We start from the raw sequence: 14,337 nt of genomic DNA on the forward strand, positions 1-14,337 counted from the left end.
GGGGGAGAGAGAGAGAGAGAGAGAGAGAGAGAGAGAGAGAGAGAGAGAGAGAGAGAGAGAGAGAGAGAGAGAGAGAGAGAGAGAGAGAGAGAGAGAGAGAGAGAGAGAGAGAGAGAGAACGAGAACAATAGCAGAGAACGAGAGAGAACAAGAGTCTGCTATGGCTATTTATACAGCTTGTTTTCACCCTAACGACAGTTTCAACTTTTTCCAGCCTAAGCTTTATGTTCAGCTTTCCATTTCACATTGCGTACAGTGTGCTATTACGGTCCCTTTTACACATGTAAAGGTTCCATTTTAAGGGGGCATTTCCAGCCATTTGGCCCAGATTTATGAATTATTTTGTTATTCTCTGCATGCTTAACAAGATTTCCGAGCAGCCGTATTCATAGTTTCATTGCAGGCCTTTTTCTTTCTGACTTAAGAGTCTGAGAAGTTGCTTGTAGCAAGCTACTGCGTTATGCTGTATGTCAGGTCTATAAACAATGTCTCTATTAAATAGTGCAGGAGGCCATATTGAGTGAGAGATATTTATATTAGAAGTGGTGTGTGTGTGTAATAGTGGGGATATCCCATTGTGTGTCAGCTTGGGTCATGTTTAAACAGCATGCTTGTCTGAGGGAACATGCGTGTGATTCTAGCACCTCTACTTCTATTTGGAAATCCCCCTGACACACACACACACACACACACACACACACACACACACACACACACACACACACACACACACACTCTCAGACACGAACACACAAATGAGTGTCTTTCGGAGTTTCCCCAATCACACATGAATTAGAGAACAATAAAAACATTATTGAACAAATAGAAGAGCTCAGTAGCAGGTGGTAATGGGATAAGATGATTATCTATAGTGTATGTGTTCTATAAGCATTTCAATAGACTAAAGTGGCTTCCTCTCCACTCTTACCTGTCCTCCCTCCCTTCCCCTTAACCTATCCTCATCTCCTTTAGCGGTCTTAAAACAAAGGATAGGTGAAAGCCAAATATACTGTACATAAGTGCAGGTGAAGGAGATGAAACAAGGCGAAGAGGCCATTTTAAACTAATTAGTCACAACTGCTCTATTGTTGTGAGTGGTGGTTGGTTAGGGGAAACTGTAAGTGCCGGGCACACCTTTGGCAGCACTTTATTCTATAGCTAGAGGACTCCTGATATCTCCAGGAGTGATAAGTATAATTTTAGTCTATCAGTTGTTTAGTACTGTCTTTTTGCTAGCTTGGGCCATCTACTTTAAGTGCTGCCTGTCTTCCCAGTAGCCTACTTGGTGTGTGAACTGCTGACTGCTCATAACTTGCAGGTGATTGTTGACACATCAACCAAGATTAAGGGGCAGGGCAATTTGTGACTGTTGCTGTTTTGGTCATCAGTGGCTGTATTGGAGGGGGAGCGGTTTCTCCTCTCCTAGGCAATCAGCAATTAATACCGGAAGGTGTGCTCTTCATCTTTGCATGTACATTAGCAATTAGTATTAGTACTTCAGTCTCCCCTGTTTTCTCAGCGGCAGTCGTGTCAGAGGCGGTCTCGTGGCAAAGCTAAAACGGTTCTACCGAGTTTTTCAGAGTTAATCCAGGAAGGAAAGAGAGGAAGACTCCACTCTCTCACTTGAGTATTTTACCTAGTTATTTTCAGATTATCTCATTTTGCTCTTTTGTAACTAGATGTGTGTTTTCTATACCTGTTCGCTCCTCTCCCTGTAGGCTTTGCAGACGCTCCCCACCCCTTGGATGCAAACCTTCTAATTTAGTGTACCCTGCGCGCACAACCCATGTTGAATTCCTGGTCCCTGGCAGCATTTGGAACTGCCGATCTGCGGTCAAGAACTCAGAGTTCATCTCAGCCTATGCTGCCCTTCAGTCCCTTGACTTTTTGGCCCTGACCGAGACATGGATCACCACAGAGAACACTGCTACTCCAGCTGCTCTCTCTTCATCTGACTATGTTTTTCTTTCATAGTCCGAGAGCATCTGGTCGTCGCGGTGGTGGCACAGGGCTACTCATTTCTCCTAAGTGGAGATTTTCTATTTTCTCCCTCTCTCACCTGTCCATCTCCTAATTTGAGTTCCATGCTGTCACTTGTCCACTCAAGCTTAACATTGTTGTCATCTATCGCCCACCAGGTGCCCTTAGAGAGTTCCTCAATGAGCTTGACACCTTGATAAGCCCACTTCCTGACGATGGCTCACCGCTCTTCGTACTTGGCAACGTCAACCTCCCGACGTCTGTCTTCGATTCATTTCTTTCCAACTCTCTCTTTCCCCTCCTTGCCTCTTTTGACCTCACCCTTTCCCAGTCCCCTCCCACTCACAAGGCAGGCAATACGCTTGACTTCATCTTTACTAGAGGCTGTTTGCCTACTAATCTCACTGCAACCCCCTCCAGGTCTCTGATCATTGCTTTGTTTACTTTTCTGTCTCCCTTTCCTCCAACCTTAACCACTCAGCCCCTACCCAGATAGTCATGTGCAGTCACAATCTTCGCCTTCTCTCTCCTCTTCTATCCTATCATCTCTGTTAAATCCTTCTCCCTCCTGTCTCCTGATTCTGCCTCTTCGACCTTAATCTCCTCCCTTTCCGCATCCTATGACTCGCACTGTCCCCTTTCCTCCCGGCCGGCTCGGCCCTCCCGCTCCGTGAGTGAGCATACAGAACAGGGCTGCGGGCAGCTGACCAAAAATGGAGGAAAACTAAACTTCCGGAGGACCTTTCATCCTTTTACTCACTCTACCTTCTCTTCCTCTGTATCTGCTGCTAAAGCCACTTTCTATCACTCTAAATTTCAAGCTTCTGCCTCTAACCCTAGGAAACGATTTCCCTCCTTAATCCTCTACCCCTTCCACCTCCTTCCTCCCTCTCTGCAGACGACTTTGTCAACCACTTTGAAAAGAAGGTTGCCGACATCCTCTCCTCCTTCAGTCAGCCTATTGAGTCCAATGGTCCCACTCACACAGAACTACCTTAAGCCTTAACCTCTTTCTCCCCTCTATACAGATGAAATCTTGTGACTAGTGAGGTCCGGCCGCCTGACAACCTGCCCACTCATCCCCTCCTCCAGACCATCTCTGGAGACCTTCTCCCATTCCTCACTTCCCTCATCAACTCATCCCTGACCACCGGCTGCATCCCTTCTCTCTCAGAACATTCTTCTTGACCCTAACCAGCCAGGTTTCAAGACGGGTCACTCAATCGAGACTGCTCTTCTCTGTGTCATGGAGGCTCTCCACACTGCCAAAGCTGACTCACTCACCTCTGTTCTCATCCTCCTAGATCTATCCGCTGCCTTTGACACCATGAACCTTCAGATCCTCCTCTCCACCCTCTCAGGGCTGGGCGTCTCAGTCTCTCCACACTATTGGATTGCATCTTACCTGGCAGGCCGTTCCTTCCAGGTGACGTGGAAAGGATCTGTTTCTGCACCACGTACACTCACTACTGGTGTCCCCCAGGGCTCGGTTCTAGGCCCTCTTCTCTCTATACACCAAGTCACTCGGCTATGTTATATCCTTACATGCTCTCTCCTATCATTGCTATGAGGATGACACTCAACTACTTTTCTCCTTCCCCCTTCTGACACCCAGGTGGCGACACGCATCTCTGCGTGCGTGGCAGATATCTCAGCTTGGATGTCGGCCCACCACCCCAAGCTTAACCTCGACAAGAAGGAGCTGCTCTTCCTCCCGGGGAAGGCCTGCCCGCTCAAAGACCTCTCCATCACGGTTGACAACTCCATGGTGAACCTTGGTGTGACCCTGAACACCCTGTCGTTCTCTGAAAACATCAAAGCAGTGACTCGCTCCTGCAGGTTCATGCTCTACAACATTCGTAGAGTACGACCCTACCTCACACAGGAAGCGGCGCAGGTCATCTCCCGTCTGGACTACTGCAACTCTCTGTTGGCTGGGCTCCCCGCTTGTGCCATCAAACCCCTGCAAGTTATCCAGAACACTGCAGTCCGCCTGGTGTTCAACCTTCCCATGTAAAATGTACACCTTAAATGATTTCTTAGTACATATAATGCCAGAGACACTCTTATCAACAGGAGACTATCCAGACAGCACACCTGATAGCCCCTAAGCTGCTCCTGTCAGACACACACACACACACACATACATACATATATTAATTACACACACACACACACACACACACACACACACACACACACACACACACACACACACACACACACACACACACACACACACACACACACACACACACACACACACACACACAGTCCTGTATAACTAACCTTGTGGGGCCACACAATTCAGTCCCATTCAAAATCCTATATTCCCTAACCCTACACCTATCCCTAGCTCCTAAAACTAACCCTACCTCCTAACCCTACATTTGGATGGTGTATCAATACACCCAGTCACTACAAAGATAGAGGCGTCCTTCCTAACTCAGTTGCCAGAGAGGAAAGTCCCCACTCAGGGATTTCACCAAGAGGCCAATGGTGACTTTAAAACAGTTAGAGTTCAATGTCTGTGATAGGAGAACACTGAGGATGGATCAACAACATTGTAGTTACTCCACAATACTAACCTAAAAGACAGAGTGAAAGGAAGGATGCCTGTAACAGAATACAAATATTCCAAAACATGCATCCTGTTTGCAATAAGGCACTAAAGTAAAACTGCAAAAAATGTGGTAAAGAAATTAACTTTAAGTGTTATATTTGGGTCGAAAACAACACAACACATCACTTCATATTTGAAGGAATGGTGGTGGCTGCATCATGTTATGGGTATGCTTGCCATCATCATGGACTAGGGAGTTTTCTAGGATAAAAAGACACGGAATAGAGCTAAGCACAGGCAAAATCCTAGAGGACACCTTGTTCAGTCTACTTTCCAACAGACACTGGTAGACAAATTCACCTTAACCTAAAACACCAAGGCCAAATATACACTAGAGTTGCTTACCAAGATGGCATTGAATGTTCCTGAGTGGCCTAGTTAAGGTTTTGACTTAAATCTGCTTGAAAATCTATGGCAAGACTTGAAAATGGATGTCTAGCAATGATCAACAACCAACTTGACAGAATAAGAATAATGTGCAAATATTGCACAATCCAATTGTGCAAAGCTCTTAGAGACTTACCCTGAAAGACTCTCAGCTGTAATCAAAGGTGATTCTAAAATGTATTGACTAATTTACTTATGTACATTTTCAATACATTTGCAAACATTTCTAAAAACCTGTTTTCACTTTGTCATTTTGGGTATTATGTTTAGATGTCTGAGTAAAATATTTAATCAATTTTGAATTGAGACTGTAACATATCAAAATGTGGAATAAGTCAAGGGGTATGCATACTTTCTGAAGGCACTGTATCCATTGAGATGTCTTCTAACACTGACTAATTTGAGTGTCCTGAGGGAAGTTGGAGATGATACTGAGATGATGATGATATTTACACTAAACTCAAAGAGAGAATTTTGTATGTTTGTGTATGAGGGGGGAGTATAAACTAACCTCTCACACAAATCAAAAATACTTATCTGGCAGCTTTCAGCCTCAAGCCTCATCTCTAAATGATATCAATGACTGTAAGTTGGCAAGGATGGAGAAGGGAAGAAAGAAAAGAGGAGTGAAAGAGATGGGGATTTGTTTTGATGATGATCAGACCACAAGTAGCTGCCTCCGAAGATGATATGTGTAAAACTGTCAGCTCTGACAAAGAGAGAGGGGCAGAACCTAGCACACACCAAATCACTGTCTAAACACACCTTTCAGATGTGTGTGTGTCTGTGTGTGTGTTTCTGTGTGTGTGTGTGAGTGAGTGAGTGAGAGAGAACTAACCTGGTCCATTGGGGGTCTGTGGTTGGCGTGGGGTGGTCCTCTTGTAGGGCTCCGGTGGTGTGTGTGTGCCGGGAGTGCTGGGTGAGCCGGGTGTACCCCCGGGTGGGGGTGGTGAGGATGGTGAGGATGATGAGAGTGTAGATGTTCTTCATCATAGTTGTCTGCTATGAGCTTCATCCTACTCTGGGTCTGGAGGAGAACATTAACAATGTATAGTGTGTTTTGCATTTCTCAATCTCAAACCCCTTTACATGGAATGGGAGTAACTCATTCTACCAGTTCCACCACCAATATGCAGCTACCCGTTCCTCTACCAATATGCAGCTACCCGTTCCTCTACCAATATGCAGCTACCCGTTCCTCTACCAATATGCAGCTACCGTTCCTCTACCAACATGCAGCTACCCGTTCCTCTACAAATATGCAGCTACCCGTTCCTCTACCAATATGCAGCTACCCGTTTCTCTACCAATATGAAGCTACCAGTTCCACCACCAATATGCAGCTACCCGTTCCTCTACCAATATGCAGCTACCCGTTCCTCTACCAATATGCAGCTACCCGTTCCTCTACCAATATGCAGCTACCCGTTCCTCTACCAATATGCAGCTACCCGTTCCTCTACCAATATGCAGCTACCCGTTCCTCTACCAATATGCAGCTACCCGTTCCTCTACCAATATGCAGCTACCCGTTCCTCTACCAATATGCAGCTACCCGTTCCTCTACCAATATGCAGCTACCCGTTCCTCTACCAATATGCAGCTACCCGTTCCTCTACCAATATGAAGCTACCAGTTCCACCACCAATATGAAGCTACCCGTTCCTCCACCAATATGCAGCTACCCGTTCCTCTACCAATATGAAGCTACCAGTTCCACCACCAATAACTATAATTCTCACCTCACGTTGGTTATAACACTGCAAAAGTAATAACTAACTTGTAAGCAATGTTAGTAGCCCTTTACACTCGTACCCATATACGTGTTGAAAATGGCAGATGTGGGCACTGATAAACGTCTAAATTGGAACGTAGTGGCTGTACAGTAATGCTATACATGACATCAGAGCTCAGGCTCTGGGCTTCACAGTGCTGTACGGGTTTTGACTGACAGACATTCTGAACTTGAACATTGCGCGTGACAAGAAGTTGCCCCCATCCCTCCTGCTAATTGGGCAACTTTTGCACACAAAAAAAATATCAGAGTGAGGGAAATGCTGTAAATTAAATGCCTTGATGTATTTTCGAAAGATGAGACGTTGAGGATTACAATAAATACTGCTTTATAGGGGTGTAACGATCCATCTACTACATCGATGTATCGATTTATATTCCTATGATCCAACTACATCGATCTGTGCTCGGCGAGTTGGCCTTTTGGACAACATATATCAATCTAACATCGTTTTAAAATGTAATAAATCGATTGTATCGATACTAGGAAATAACCCATTGGATTTAAGCACGTCAGACTTTATATCAATGTTTTTTCTTAGCACTTTTAATGATAAAGGCTTTAAACATTACTCGATTCAGTCTGCCTATCCGTGACGTCATCGCCCCGCGCCAGCAGCAGCGCAAAGGCGCAAAGACAACAAAACATAGCATGGCGGACGACAGAGGAGACGCCGACGAGCGAGAAATTATCAAGCCACCATTGCGGTCCTTACAAGAAACAGGAATCTAGGAAACTTCACCTGCACTGTCCAGTATCCAGGTATTTATTTCAGTCACACTGGTTGAATTTTTGGCTAAAAGGTTACTGAATCGATTTCAAGTCACTGAATCGTTTCGGATCGTATCGTTCTAAATGAACCAATATCGTCCTTGAATCGTATCGACAACCACGAATCGTGATACAAATCGAAACGTTGTTAAAACGAATCGTTACACCCCTACTGCTTTATAATAATATAATAATAATATGCCATTTAGCAGACGCTTTTATCCAAAGCAACTTACAGTCATGCGTGCACACATTTTTGTGTATGGGTGGTCCCGGGGATCGAACCCACTACCCTGGCGTTACAAGCGCCGTGCTCTACCAGCTGAGCTACAGAGGACCAGGCTTTGATGTTTGAAAGCAAGCCAAAAACCTGTGAATTCAAATGTGCACTTCACATTTCCAAATCATAAAACTCATATCATGTACAGTGTTAACGTTTCTGATCACTATTTTTGATGTACAGTTACAAGATTACATGGCGTCATACCCTGGGTTGTTCTGAACAGAATGAGCCTATGTTTGTCTATTGTGAAGAAAATTTGCCGCAGAACACGTACCTGAATGCACTCATGACTCCTATTTATGCCCACCAAAATTACGATCTGTTTCTCTGAATTGCCTTGTGAAAGGCTAACACTGTAAGATCATATTTTATAACTTAGCTAGTCATGTTGGCAATAGAACTATCTTTCAAATTATGCCCACATGACCCAGATTGCGATTTATAATGGATCATTTTTGGATTGCGTAAACAACAACAGTAATTGTGTGATGGCGGGGATGCAGGGTTGTGTTCCAAACGAAACGACTACAAGTGTGCTTGTTGTAGTTCCTCACCAGCACAGCTAGGAGAGCTCAAAGCACCTTATAGTTGAAGACTCTTCTTTGAGTCATAAAAGTGCAATGACATTGCTTAGGAACTGAGAACACTTTGGAGAGGTGTGTGGCCACTTGGAGACACCAGTTAGTCCTCTCACTCAAACCCTTGTCATGTATTTGTCTTATGTTGTACCCACATCACATTTGCCAGGAATAGTCTTATGTTACTGAATGTATCCAGAGTATTTTCAGATTTCATTATCAACAAATGCAGCAGAAAGTACAGTAAATATAAAATCCAACCAACAGCGTCATGTCTGGATTCAGTCTTGTGTCAGGTGAACGGTTGTGTCCTCAACTTTAGTCTAATAACTTTCGCATTATCTCCAAACTGTTTGCTTTCAATTGCTACCATGGTGAAGCAAACGCAAAAAAACATTGCAATTTAGTCTTATCCATATAGGCCAATTCCCGCGAGTGTAAAGGGTTAAATTCACTTTGTGAATGTCATTTATTTGGTTTTGGTGTGACCCTTGCTCAGAAACCAATTTCCCCCTGAAATGATAAAGATTGATTCACGTTGACTGAAATTACTCCAAAATTGTTTACTGTCTCCCCGGGGAAAAAAAAACGTTGAGTTCACAGAGTTAGAAATGATTGGCTGTTTGTGTGGGATAGGGGGAATGTATGTGTTGAAAGCAGCCGAAGACTGAAAAAGCATGGCGCTAACGAACAACTTTTGACAGGTCATAAATTGAGCGAGGCGTAGTGCCTAGTGAAACTATCGTAATTCTGTCAGACGTCATCCGTATTTCAGAATTCAGATGAAGACTTCATTGGATTATCTCAGTGCCGTGACAGAGTGGTTAGTGATGTGTTGTTGCTCAGCATAGCTGCAGGCTGGGAGGCTTATGGCTGATGAATCACACTCCTTTACTCCACCAATGATTAAAATTACACTGAAATATGCCGAGAGAGAGAGAGAGAGAGAGAGAGAGAGAAATATGGGACAAACACCAAATTGAGACTCTGCATGCAGAATTCTGCAAAAATATCCTCGGTGTACAAAGTAAAACACCAAATAATGCATGGAGACCAGAATAAGGCATATACCCGCTAATGATCAAAATCCAGAAAAGAGCCGTGACACTGACTGAATTCTAGACTGGCACATAATGCAATGATGTCCTCTCTTAGTATTTCCAAGACATTAAGTTTGGCAAGCCTTTCATTGATGGATTTCAGCAAGTCAACATCCATCTCCGTGAACCTCTCCCAAGGCGTGCCCTCTTGTTTGGGGATGGTTTGGTGCCATCGTTGATACCGCTTGGCCAACTTGGCTTTGGTTTGTTTTGTTGATTGTGTTTGTTGTACGAAACAGTGCTTGAATCCTCCGAAAGCTGCAACATGTTTATTTGAGCTCGTAAGTATCTCTCATTAATGAATAGTTCAAGCCATTCAATGGATTCTGAAGCATCCAGCATGTAAAAAAAAAGTTAAAAAACAATGACACTGTACTTCAGAAAGTATTCAGACCCCTTGACTTTTTCCACATTTTGTTAGGTTACAGCCTTATTCTAAAATTGATTAAATAGTTTTTTTCCCCTCATCAATCTACACACAATACCCCATAATGACAAAGCAAAAACAGGATTTTTGAAACGTTTGCTAATTTATTAAAAATAAAAAATGGAAATATCACATTTACATAAGTATTCAGACCCTTTACTCAGTACTTTGTTGAAGCACCTTTGGCAGCGATTACAGCATTGAGTCTTCTTGGGTATGACGCTACAAGCTTGGCACACCTGTATTTGGGGAGTTTCTCCCATTCTTCTCTGCAGATCGTCTCAAGCTCTGTCAGGTTGGATGGGGAGCGTTGCTGCACAGCTATTTTCAGGTCTTTCCAGAGATGTTCGGTCGGGTTCAAGTCCGAGCTCTGGCTGGGCCACTCAAGGAAATTCAGAGACTTGTCCCGAAGCCACTCCTGCGGTGTCTTGGCTGTGTGCTTACAGTCATTGTCCCGTTGGAAGGTGAACCTTCGCCCCAGTCTGAGGTCCTGAGCGCTCTGGAGCAGGTTTTCATCAAGGATCTCTCTGTACTTTGCTCCGTTCATCTTTCCCTCGATCCTGACTAGTCTCTCAGTCCCTTCCGCTGACAAACATCCCCACAACATGATGCTGCCACCACCATGCTTCACCGCAGGGATGGTGCCAAGTTTCCTCTAGAAGTGACGCTTGGCATTCAGGTCAAAGAGTTCAATCTTGGTTTAATCAGACCAGAGAATCTTGTTTCTCATGGTCTGAGAGTCTTTAGGTGCCTTTTGGCAAACTCCAAGCGGGCTGTCATGTGCCTTTTACTGAGGAGTGGCTTCCGTCTGGCCACTCTACCATAAAGGCCTGATTGGTGGAGTGATGCAGAGATGGTTGTCCTTCTGGAAAGTTCTCCCATCTCCACAGAGGAACTCTAGAGCTGTCAGACTGACCATCGGGTTCTTGGTCACCTCCCTGACCAATGCCCTTCTCCCCCGATTGCTCAGTTTGGCCGGGCGGCCAGCTCTAGGAAGAGTCTTGGTGGTTCCAAACTTCTTCCATTTAAGAATGATGGAGGCCACTCTGTTCTTGGGGACCTTCAATGCAGCTGACATTTTTTGGTACCCTTCCCCAGATCTGTGCCTCAACACAATCCTGTCTTGGAGCTCTACAGACAATTCCTTCGACCTCATGGCTTGGTTTTTGCTCTGACATGCAGTCAACTGTGAGACCGGTGTGTGCCTTTCCAAATCATGTCCAATCAATTGAATTTACCACAGGTGGACTTCAATCAAGTTGTAGAAACATCTCAAGGATGATCAATGGATACAGGAAGCACCTGAGTTCAATTTCGAGTCTCATTGCAAAGGGTCTGAATACTTATGTAAATAAGGTATCTTTTTTTTATTTTATATATATACATTTGCAAACATTTCTAAAAACCTGTTTTCGCTTTGTCATTATGGGGTATTATGTGTAGATTGCTGAGGAGTTTGTATTTATTTAATCCATTTTAGAATAAGGCTGTAATGTAACAAAATGTGGAAAAAGTCAAGGGGTCTGAATACTTTCCAAAGGCACTGTATATTTCCGGACCTATATTGGCCGTCGGTAGATACACCCAATACAAAAATAAAATTAAACGATTATGTATCCTGCCTGTTATATTGAACTATTTGCTGCAAACAATTAACTTGAGATCTGTCCTTCCTTCCCCTTACTGAGTGTAAAACTCTGAAGCATCTGCAAAGAAAAGACTGTCTGTTATAGCCCAGTGCTGTACATACCTGACTATTATGAGTGCAATATGGATCAGTTATTGTGAAGAAGGTTTAACAACACAAGGATTAAGTGAGGGAGTGGGACCTGCATTTAAAGCAAATTAAAACAAACAAAAGTCTCCTGACTTTTGGTTGATCATTATCATGATGCGTGATTGGGTTCGATCCCCGGGACCACCCATACGTAAAAATGTATGCGCACATGACTGTAAGTCGCTTTGGATAAAAGCGTCTGCTAAATGGCATATTATTATTATTATTATTATTATTATAGATCGGACTACAGGAAGTCAGTGGAGTGACATCTGATGGGGAAGAGTAGCCTGTCCTTTATGGAGCAGTTTATGTTCCTCAGGTGAGACGGGGCAGAACGGAGGTGAGCTGATACTATCGTTATGGAGAGGAAACAGGTGATATGCCTTATTCCTAATTGTCCCCTAGCCTCTTCCCCGCAAACTCAACCCAGTCTATCAGAGGACAAAGTGGAACACTGACTATAATCATTTCAGATGTAGAAGAAGAGCCTAAGTGTAGCTAGGGATAATAAGTGGGATATGGTATTGTGAAATAAAGACATGTCAGCTTCCTGTGAAGTCACCTGATCTAATTATAGCCGTATAGGGATTTCCTGCTGATCTGATGATAGCCATATTAGGTAGTGTACGGAGCTGTAAGTTAGGCCAGCCACAATGTTTATCCCAGCATGCATGTGTGGCTGTGCACATTTGTATGTGTAACCAAGGCATCATTATGAAATCACTCCAGTGACTATGCAGCCAGGTTGTCATAGCATTGGCACATCTTGGAGAATTCTAATCCATCTTCCCAGCAGGGTAATGTGTGTGTGTGTGTGTGTGAGCAATTGGCACATCTTTAAGAATTCAAAATCCATCTTTCTAAGGCTTCAAAGACCGTCTGACCAATGGCTATCCATCATTGGGAGAGAATTCCCATTCCCAGACACATTTATCCCTCTCCTCTCCTCTCCTCAGGCAGTTGGAGAAACCAGCCTGTGGAGGTGTGTGTGAGCGTGTGTGCGCGTGTGTTTGTGTGTGTGTGTGTGTGTGTGTGTGTGTGTGTGTGTGGCAGAGACGCAAACCTTCAAAGCCTAACTTCAGCACACACAGGGGAAGCCAGACAAGTCACCACTATCTGTAAATCTATATGCTGTCCCCGGATCATGTTCCCCTTTGAGACTCCGACTCCCATAATTCCCTGGCATTTCCTGGTCAGCTTCCTGGTCAGCTTCAGGGGCTGAGGAAGGAGACTCTGATAAGTGTGTCAATGGGTCAAAAGAGGGAGAATGGTTTATGTATGTGTGAGTCAATGTTCTTGAAAAATGCTTAACAACTGATCTCACATAGAAGATATAAAGTGCCTCATTTTAATGCTGGGAGACAATTGCCTTTAAATGTGTTCTTGTAATACTTTTGAAGACGGGGAATAGCATTATATTTTAACACATTTTCTGGACCAATTGGTTCACAATTCCAGTTCCATATGCCACCATGACAGCCAACCAGTGTGTTGTTTTCTCTCCCAATTATCCAATGTATTTGCAGCCTTGTGTGTGTATGTCAAATTGACAGTGTGTGTGTCACGTCGCCAGGTGGACTCGTAACCATGAGTTACCGAACGGGAAAACATGACGCATCCTAGGCGATAAACAGATAATGGGCCTTCCCTGAAATTCCTCTGACGGATCGCACCCCCCAGGAACTGTTTACTGTTTACGAGCACACACACCAGACGCATCTGTTGACTTTTTAAACCTGAACATTTCCCAGAAGCCTCTTTGACTCAGTGGGTAGTGTGTGTGTGTCCTGTTGTTAGCTCGTTAGCGTTAGCATCCAGGGTAGCAGAGGTACTGACATGGTCCGACATGGTCGTAATGACCCACATATCTTAATTTATCTCCCATAGGTCGTACATTACAGTAAAGCACAGGGGGATGGGATGTTGCTGTGTGTTTGTGTGTGTGTGTGTGTGTGTGTGTTCACTGGCATTTATTGGCAGAGGGGTACATTTTAGGATGCAGTAAGGTGGTCTGAGTTGGTTCTAATAACCCCCATTAATCACCCAGAGGACAGGAGTGTCAGGCTCACCTCTCAGGCCCAGAGTGTGTGTGTGTGTGTGTGTGTGTGTGTGTGTGTCTGTGTGTGTGTGTGTGTGTGTGTGTGTGTGTGTGTGTGTGTGTGTGTGTGTGTGTGTGTGTGTGTGTGTGTGTGTGTGTGTGTCTGTGTGTGTGTGTTGTGTGGTGAAGGGTAAAGGGATTGCTAAGTCATCATGTGTACCTGTTGTTTGAGCTGGTGCATGAGCCTGTCCTTCTCTCTCTTCAGTGACATCACCTCATCCTGTGATTTCTTCCGTTTAGAGGAGGACAGTTCCAGCAGGGCTATGTTAGCATCCTTCTCACTGATCGCAGCTAGAAGAGCCTGCTGCCTGGAGAGGAGGGAGAGGGGGATGACAGGGAGAGAGAGAGGAAGAGAGTGCAAGATGGTTAGGAAGACATTGGGTGTTTGTCAAAATGCATACTACCGTGCTCTGGGCACGCAAATTGGAGCACGAGAGGGTAGGAGTATGAGTCCAAATCAAATTATGCGAAACAGAGCACGGAGGGCACCTCTCAAATGCGTCCTCCGTTTGTAC

The 14,337-nt window shown here is 44.4% G+C and overlaps 1 protein-coding gene across 1 annotated transcript in view; it reads right to left on the minus strand.

Annotated features, from left to right (window-relative positions):
- LOC311122018 (ERC protein 2-like) overlaps positions 1-14,130 on the minus strand; it is a gene marked incomplete at its 5' end in the record, with an annotated part of 94,433 nt that extends 80,303 nt beyond the window's left edge. The window contains 2 exons of the mRNA XM_084196446.1: positions 5,829-6,017; positions 13,983-14,130. Coding sequence (XP_084052572.1) covers positions 5,829-6,017; positions 13,983-14,130 — 337 coding nt within the window. The remainder of the gene's footprint in view (positions 1-5,828; positions 6,018-13,982) is intronic.
- Between the last annotated feature and the right edge of the window lie 207 nt (positions 14,131-14,337).

The sequence above is a fragment of the Coregonus lavaretus genome (assembly GCF_964263955.1).
Source record: "Coregonus lavaretus genome assembly, contig: HAP1_SCAFFOLD_822, whole genome shotgun sequence".
In the NCBI taxonomy this organism is placed as follows: domain Eukaryota; kingdom Metazoa; phylum Chordata; class Actinopteri; order Salmoniformes; family Salmonidae; genus Coregonus; species Coregonus lavaretus.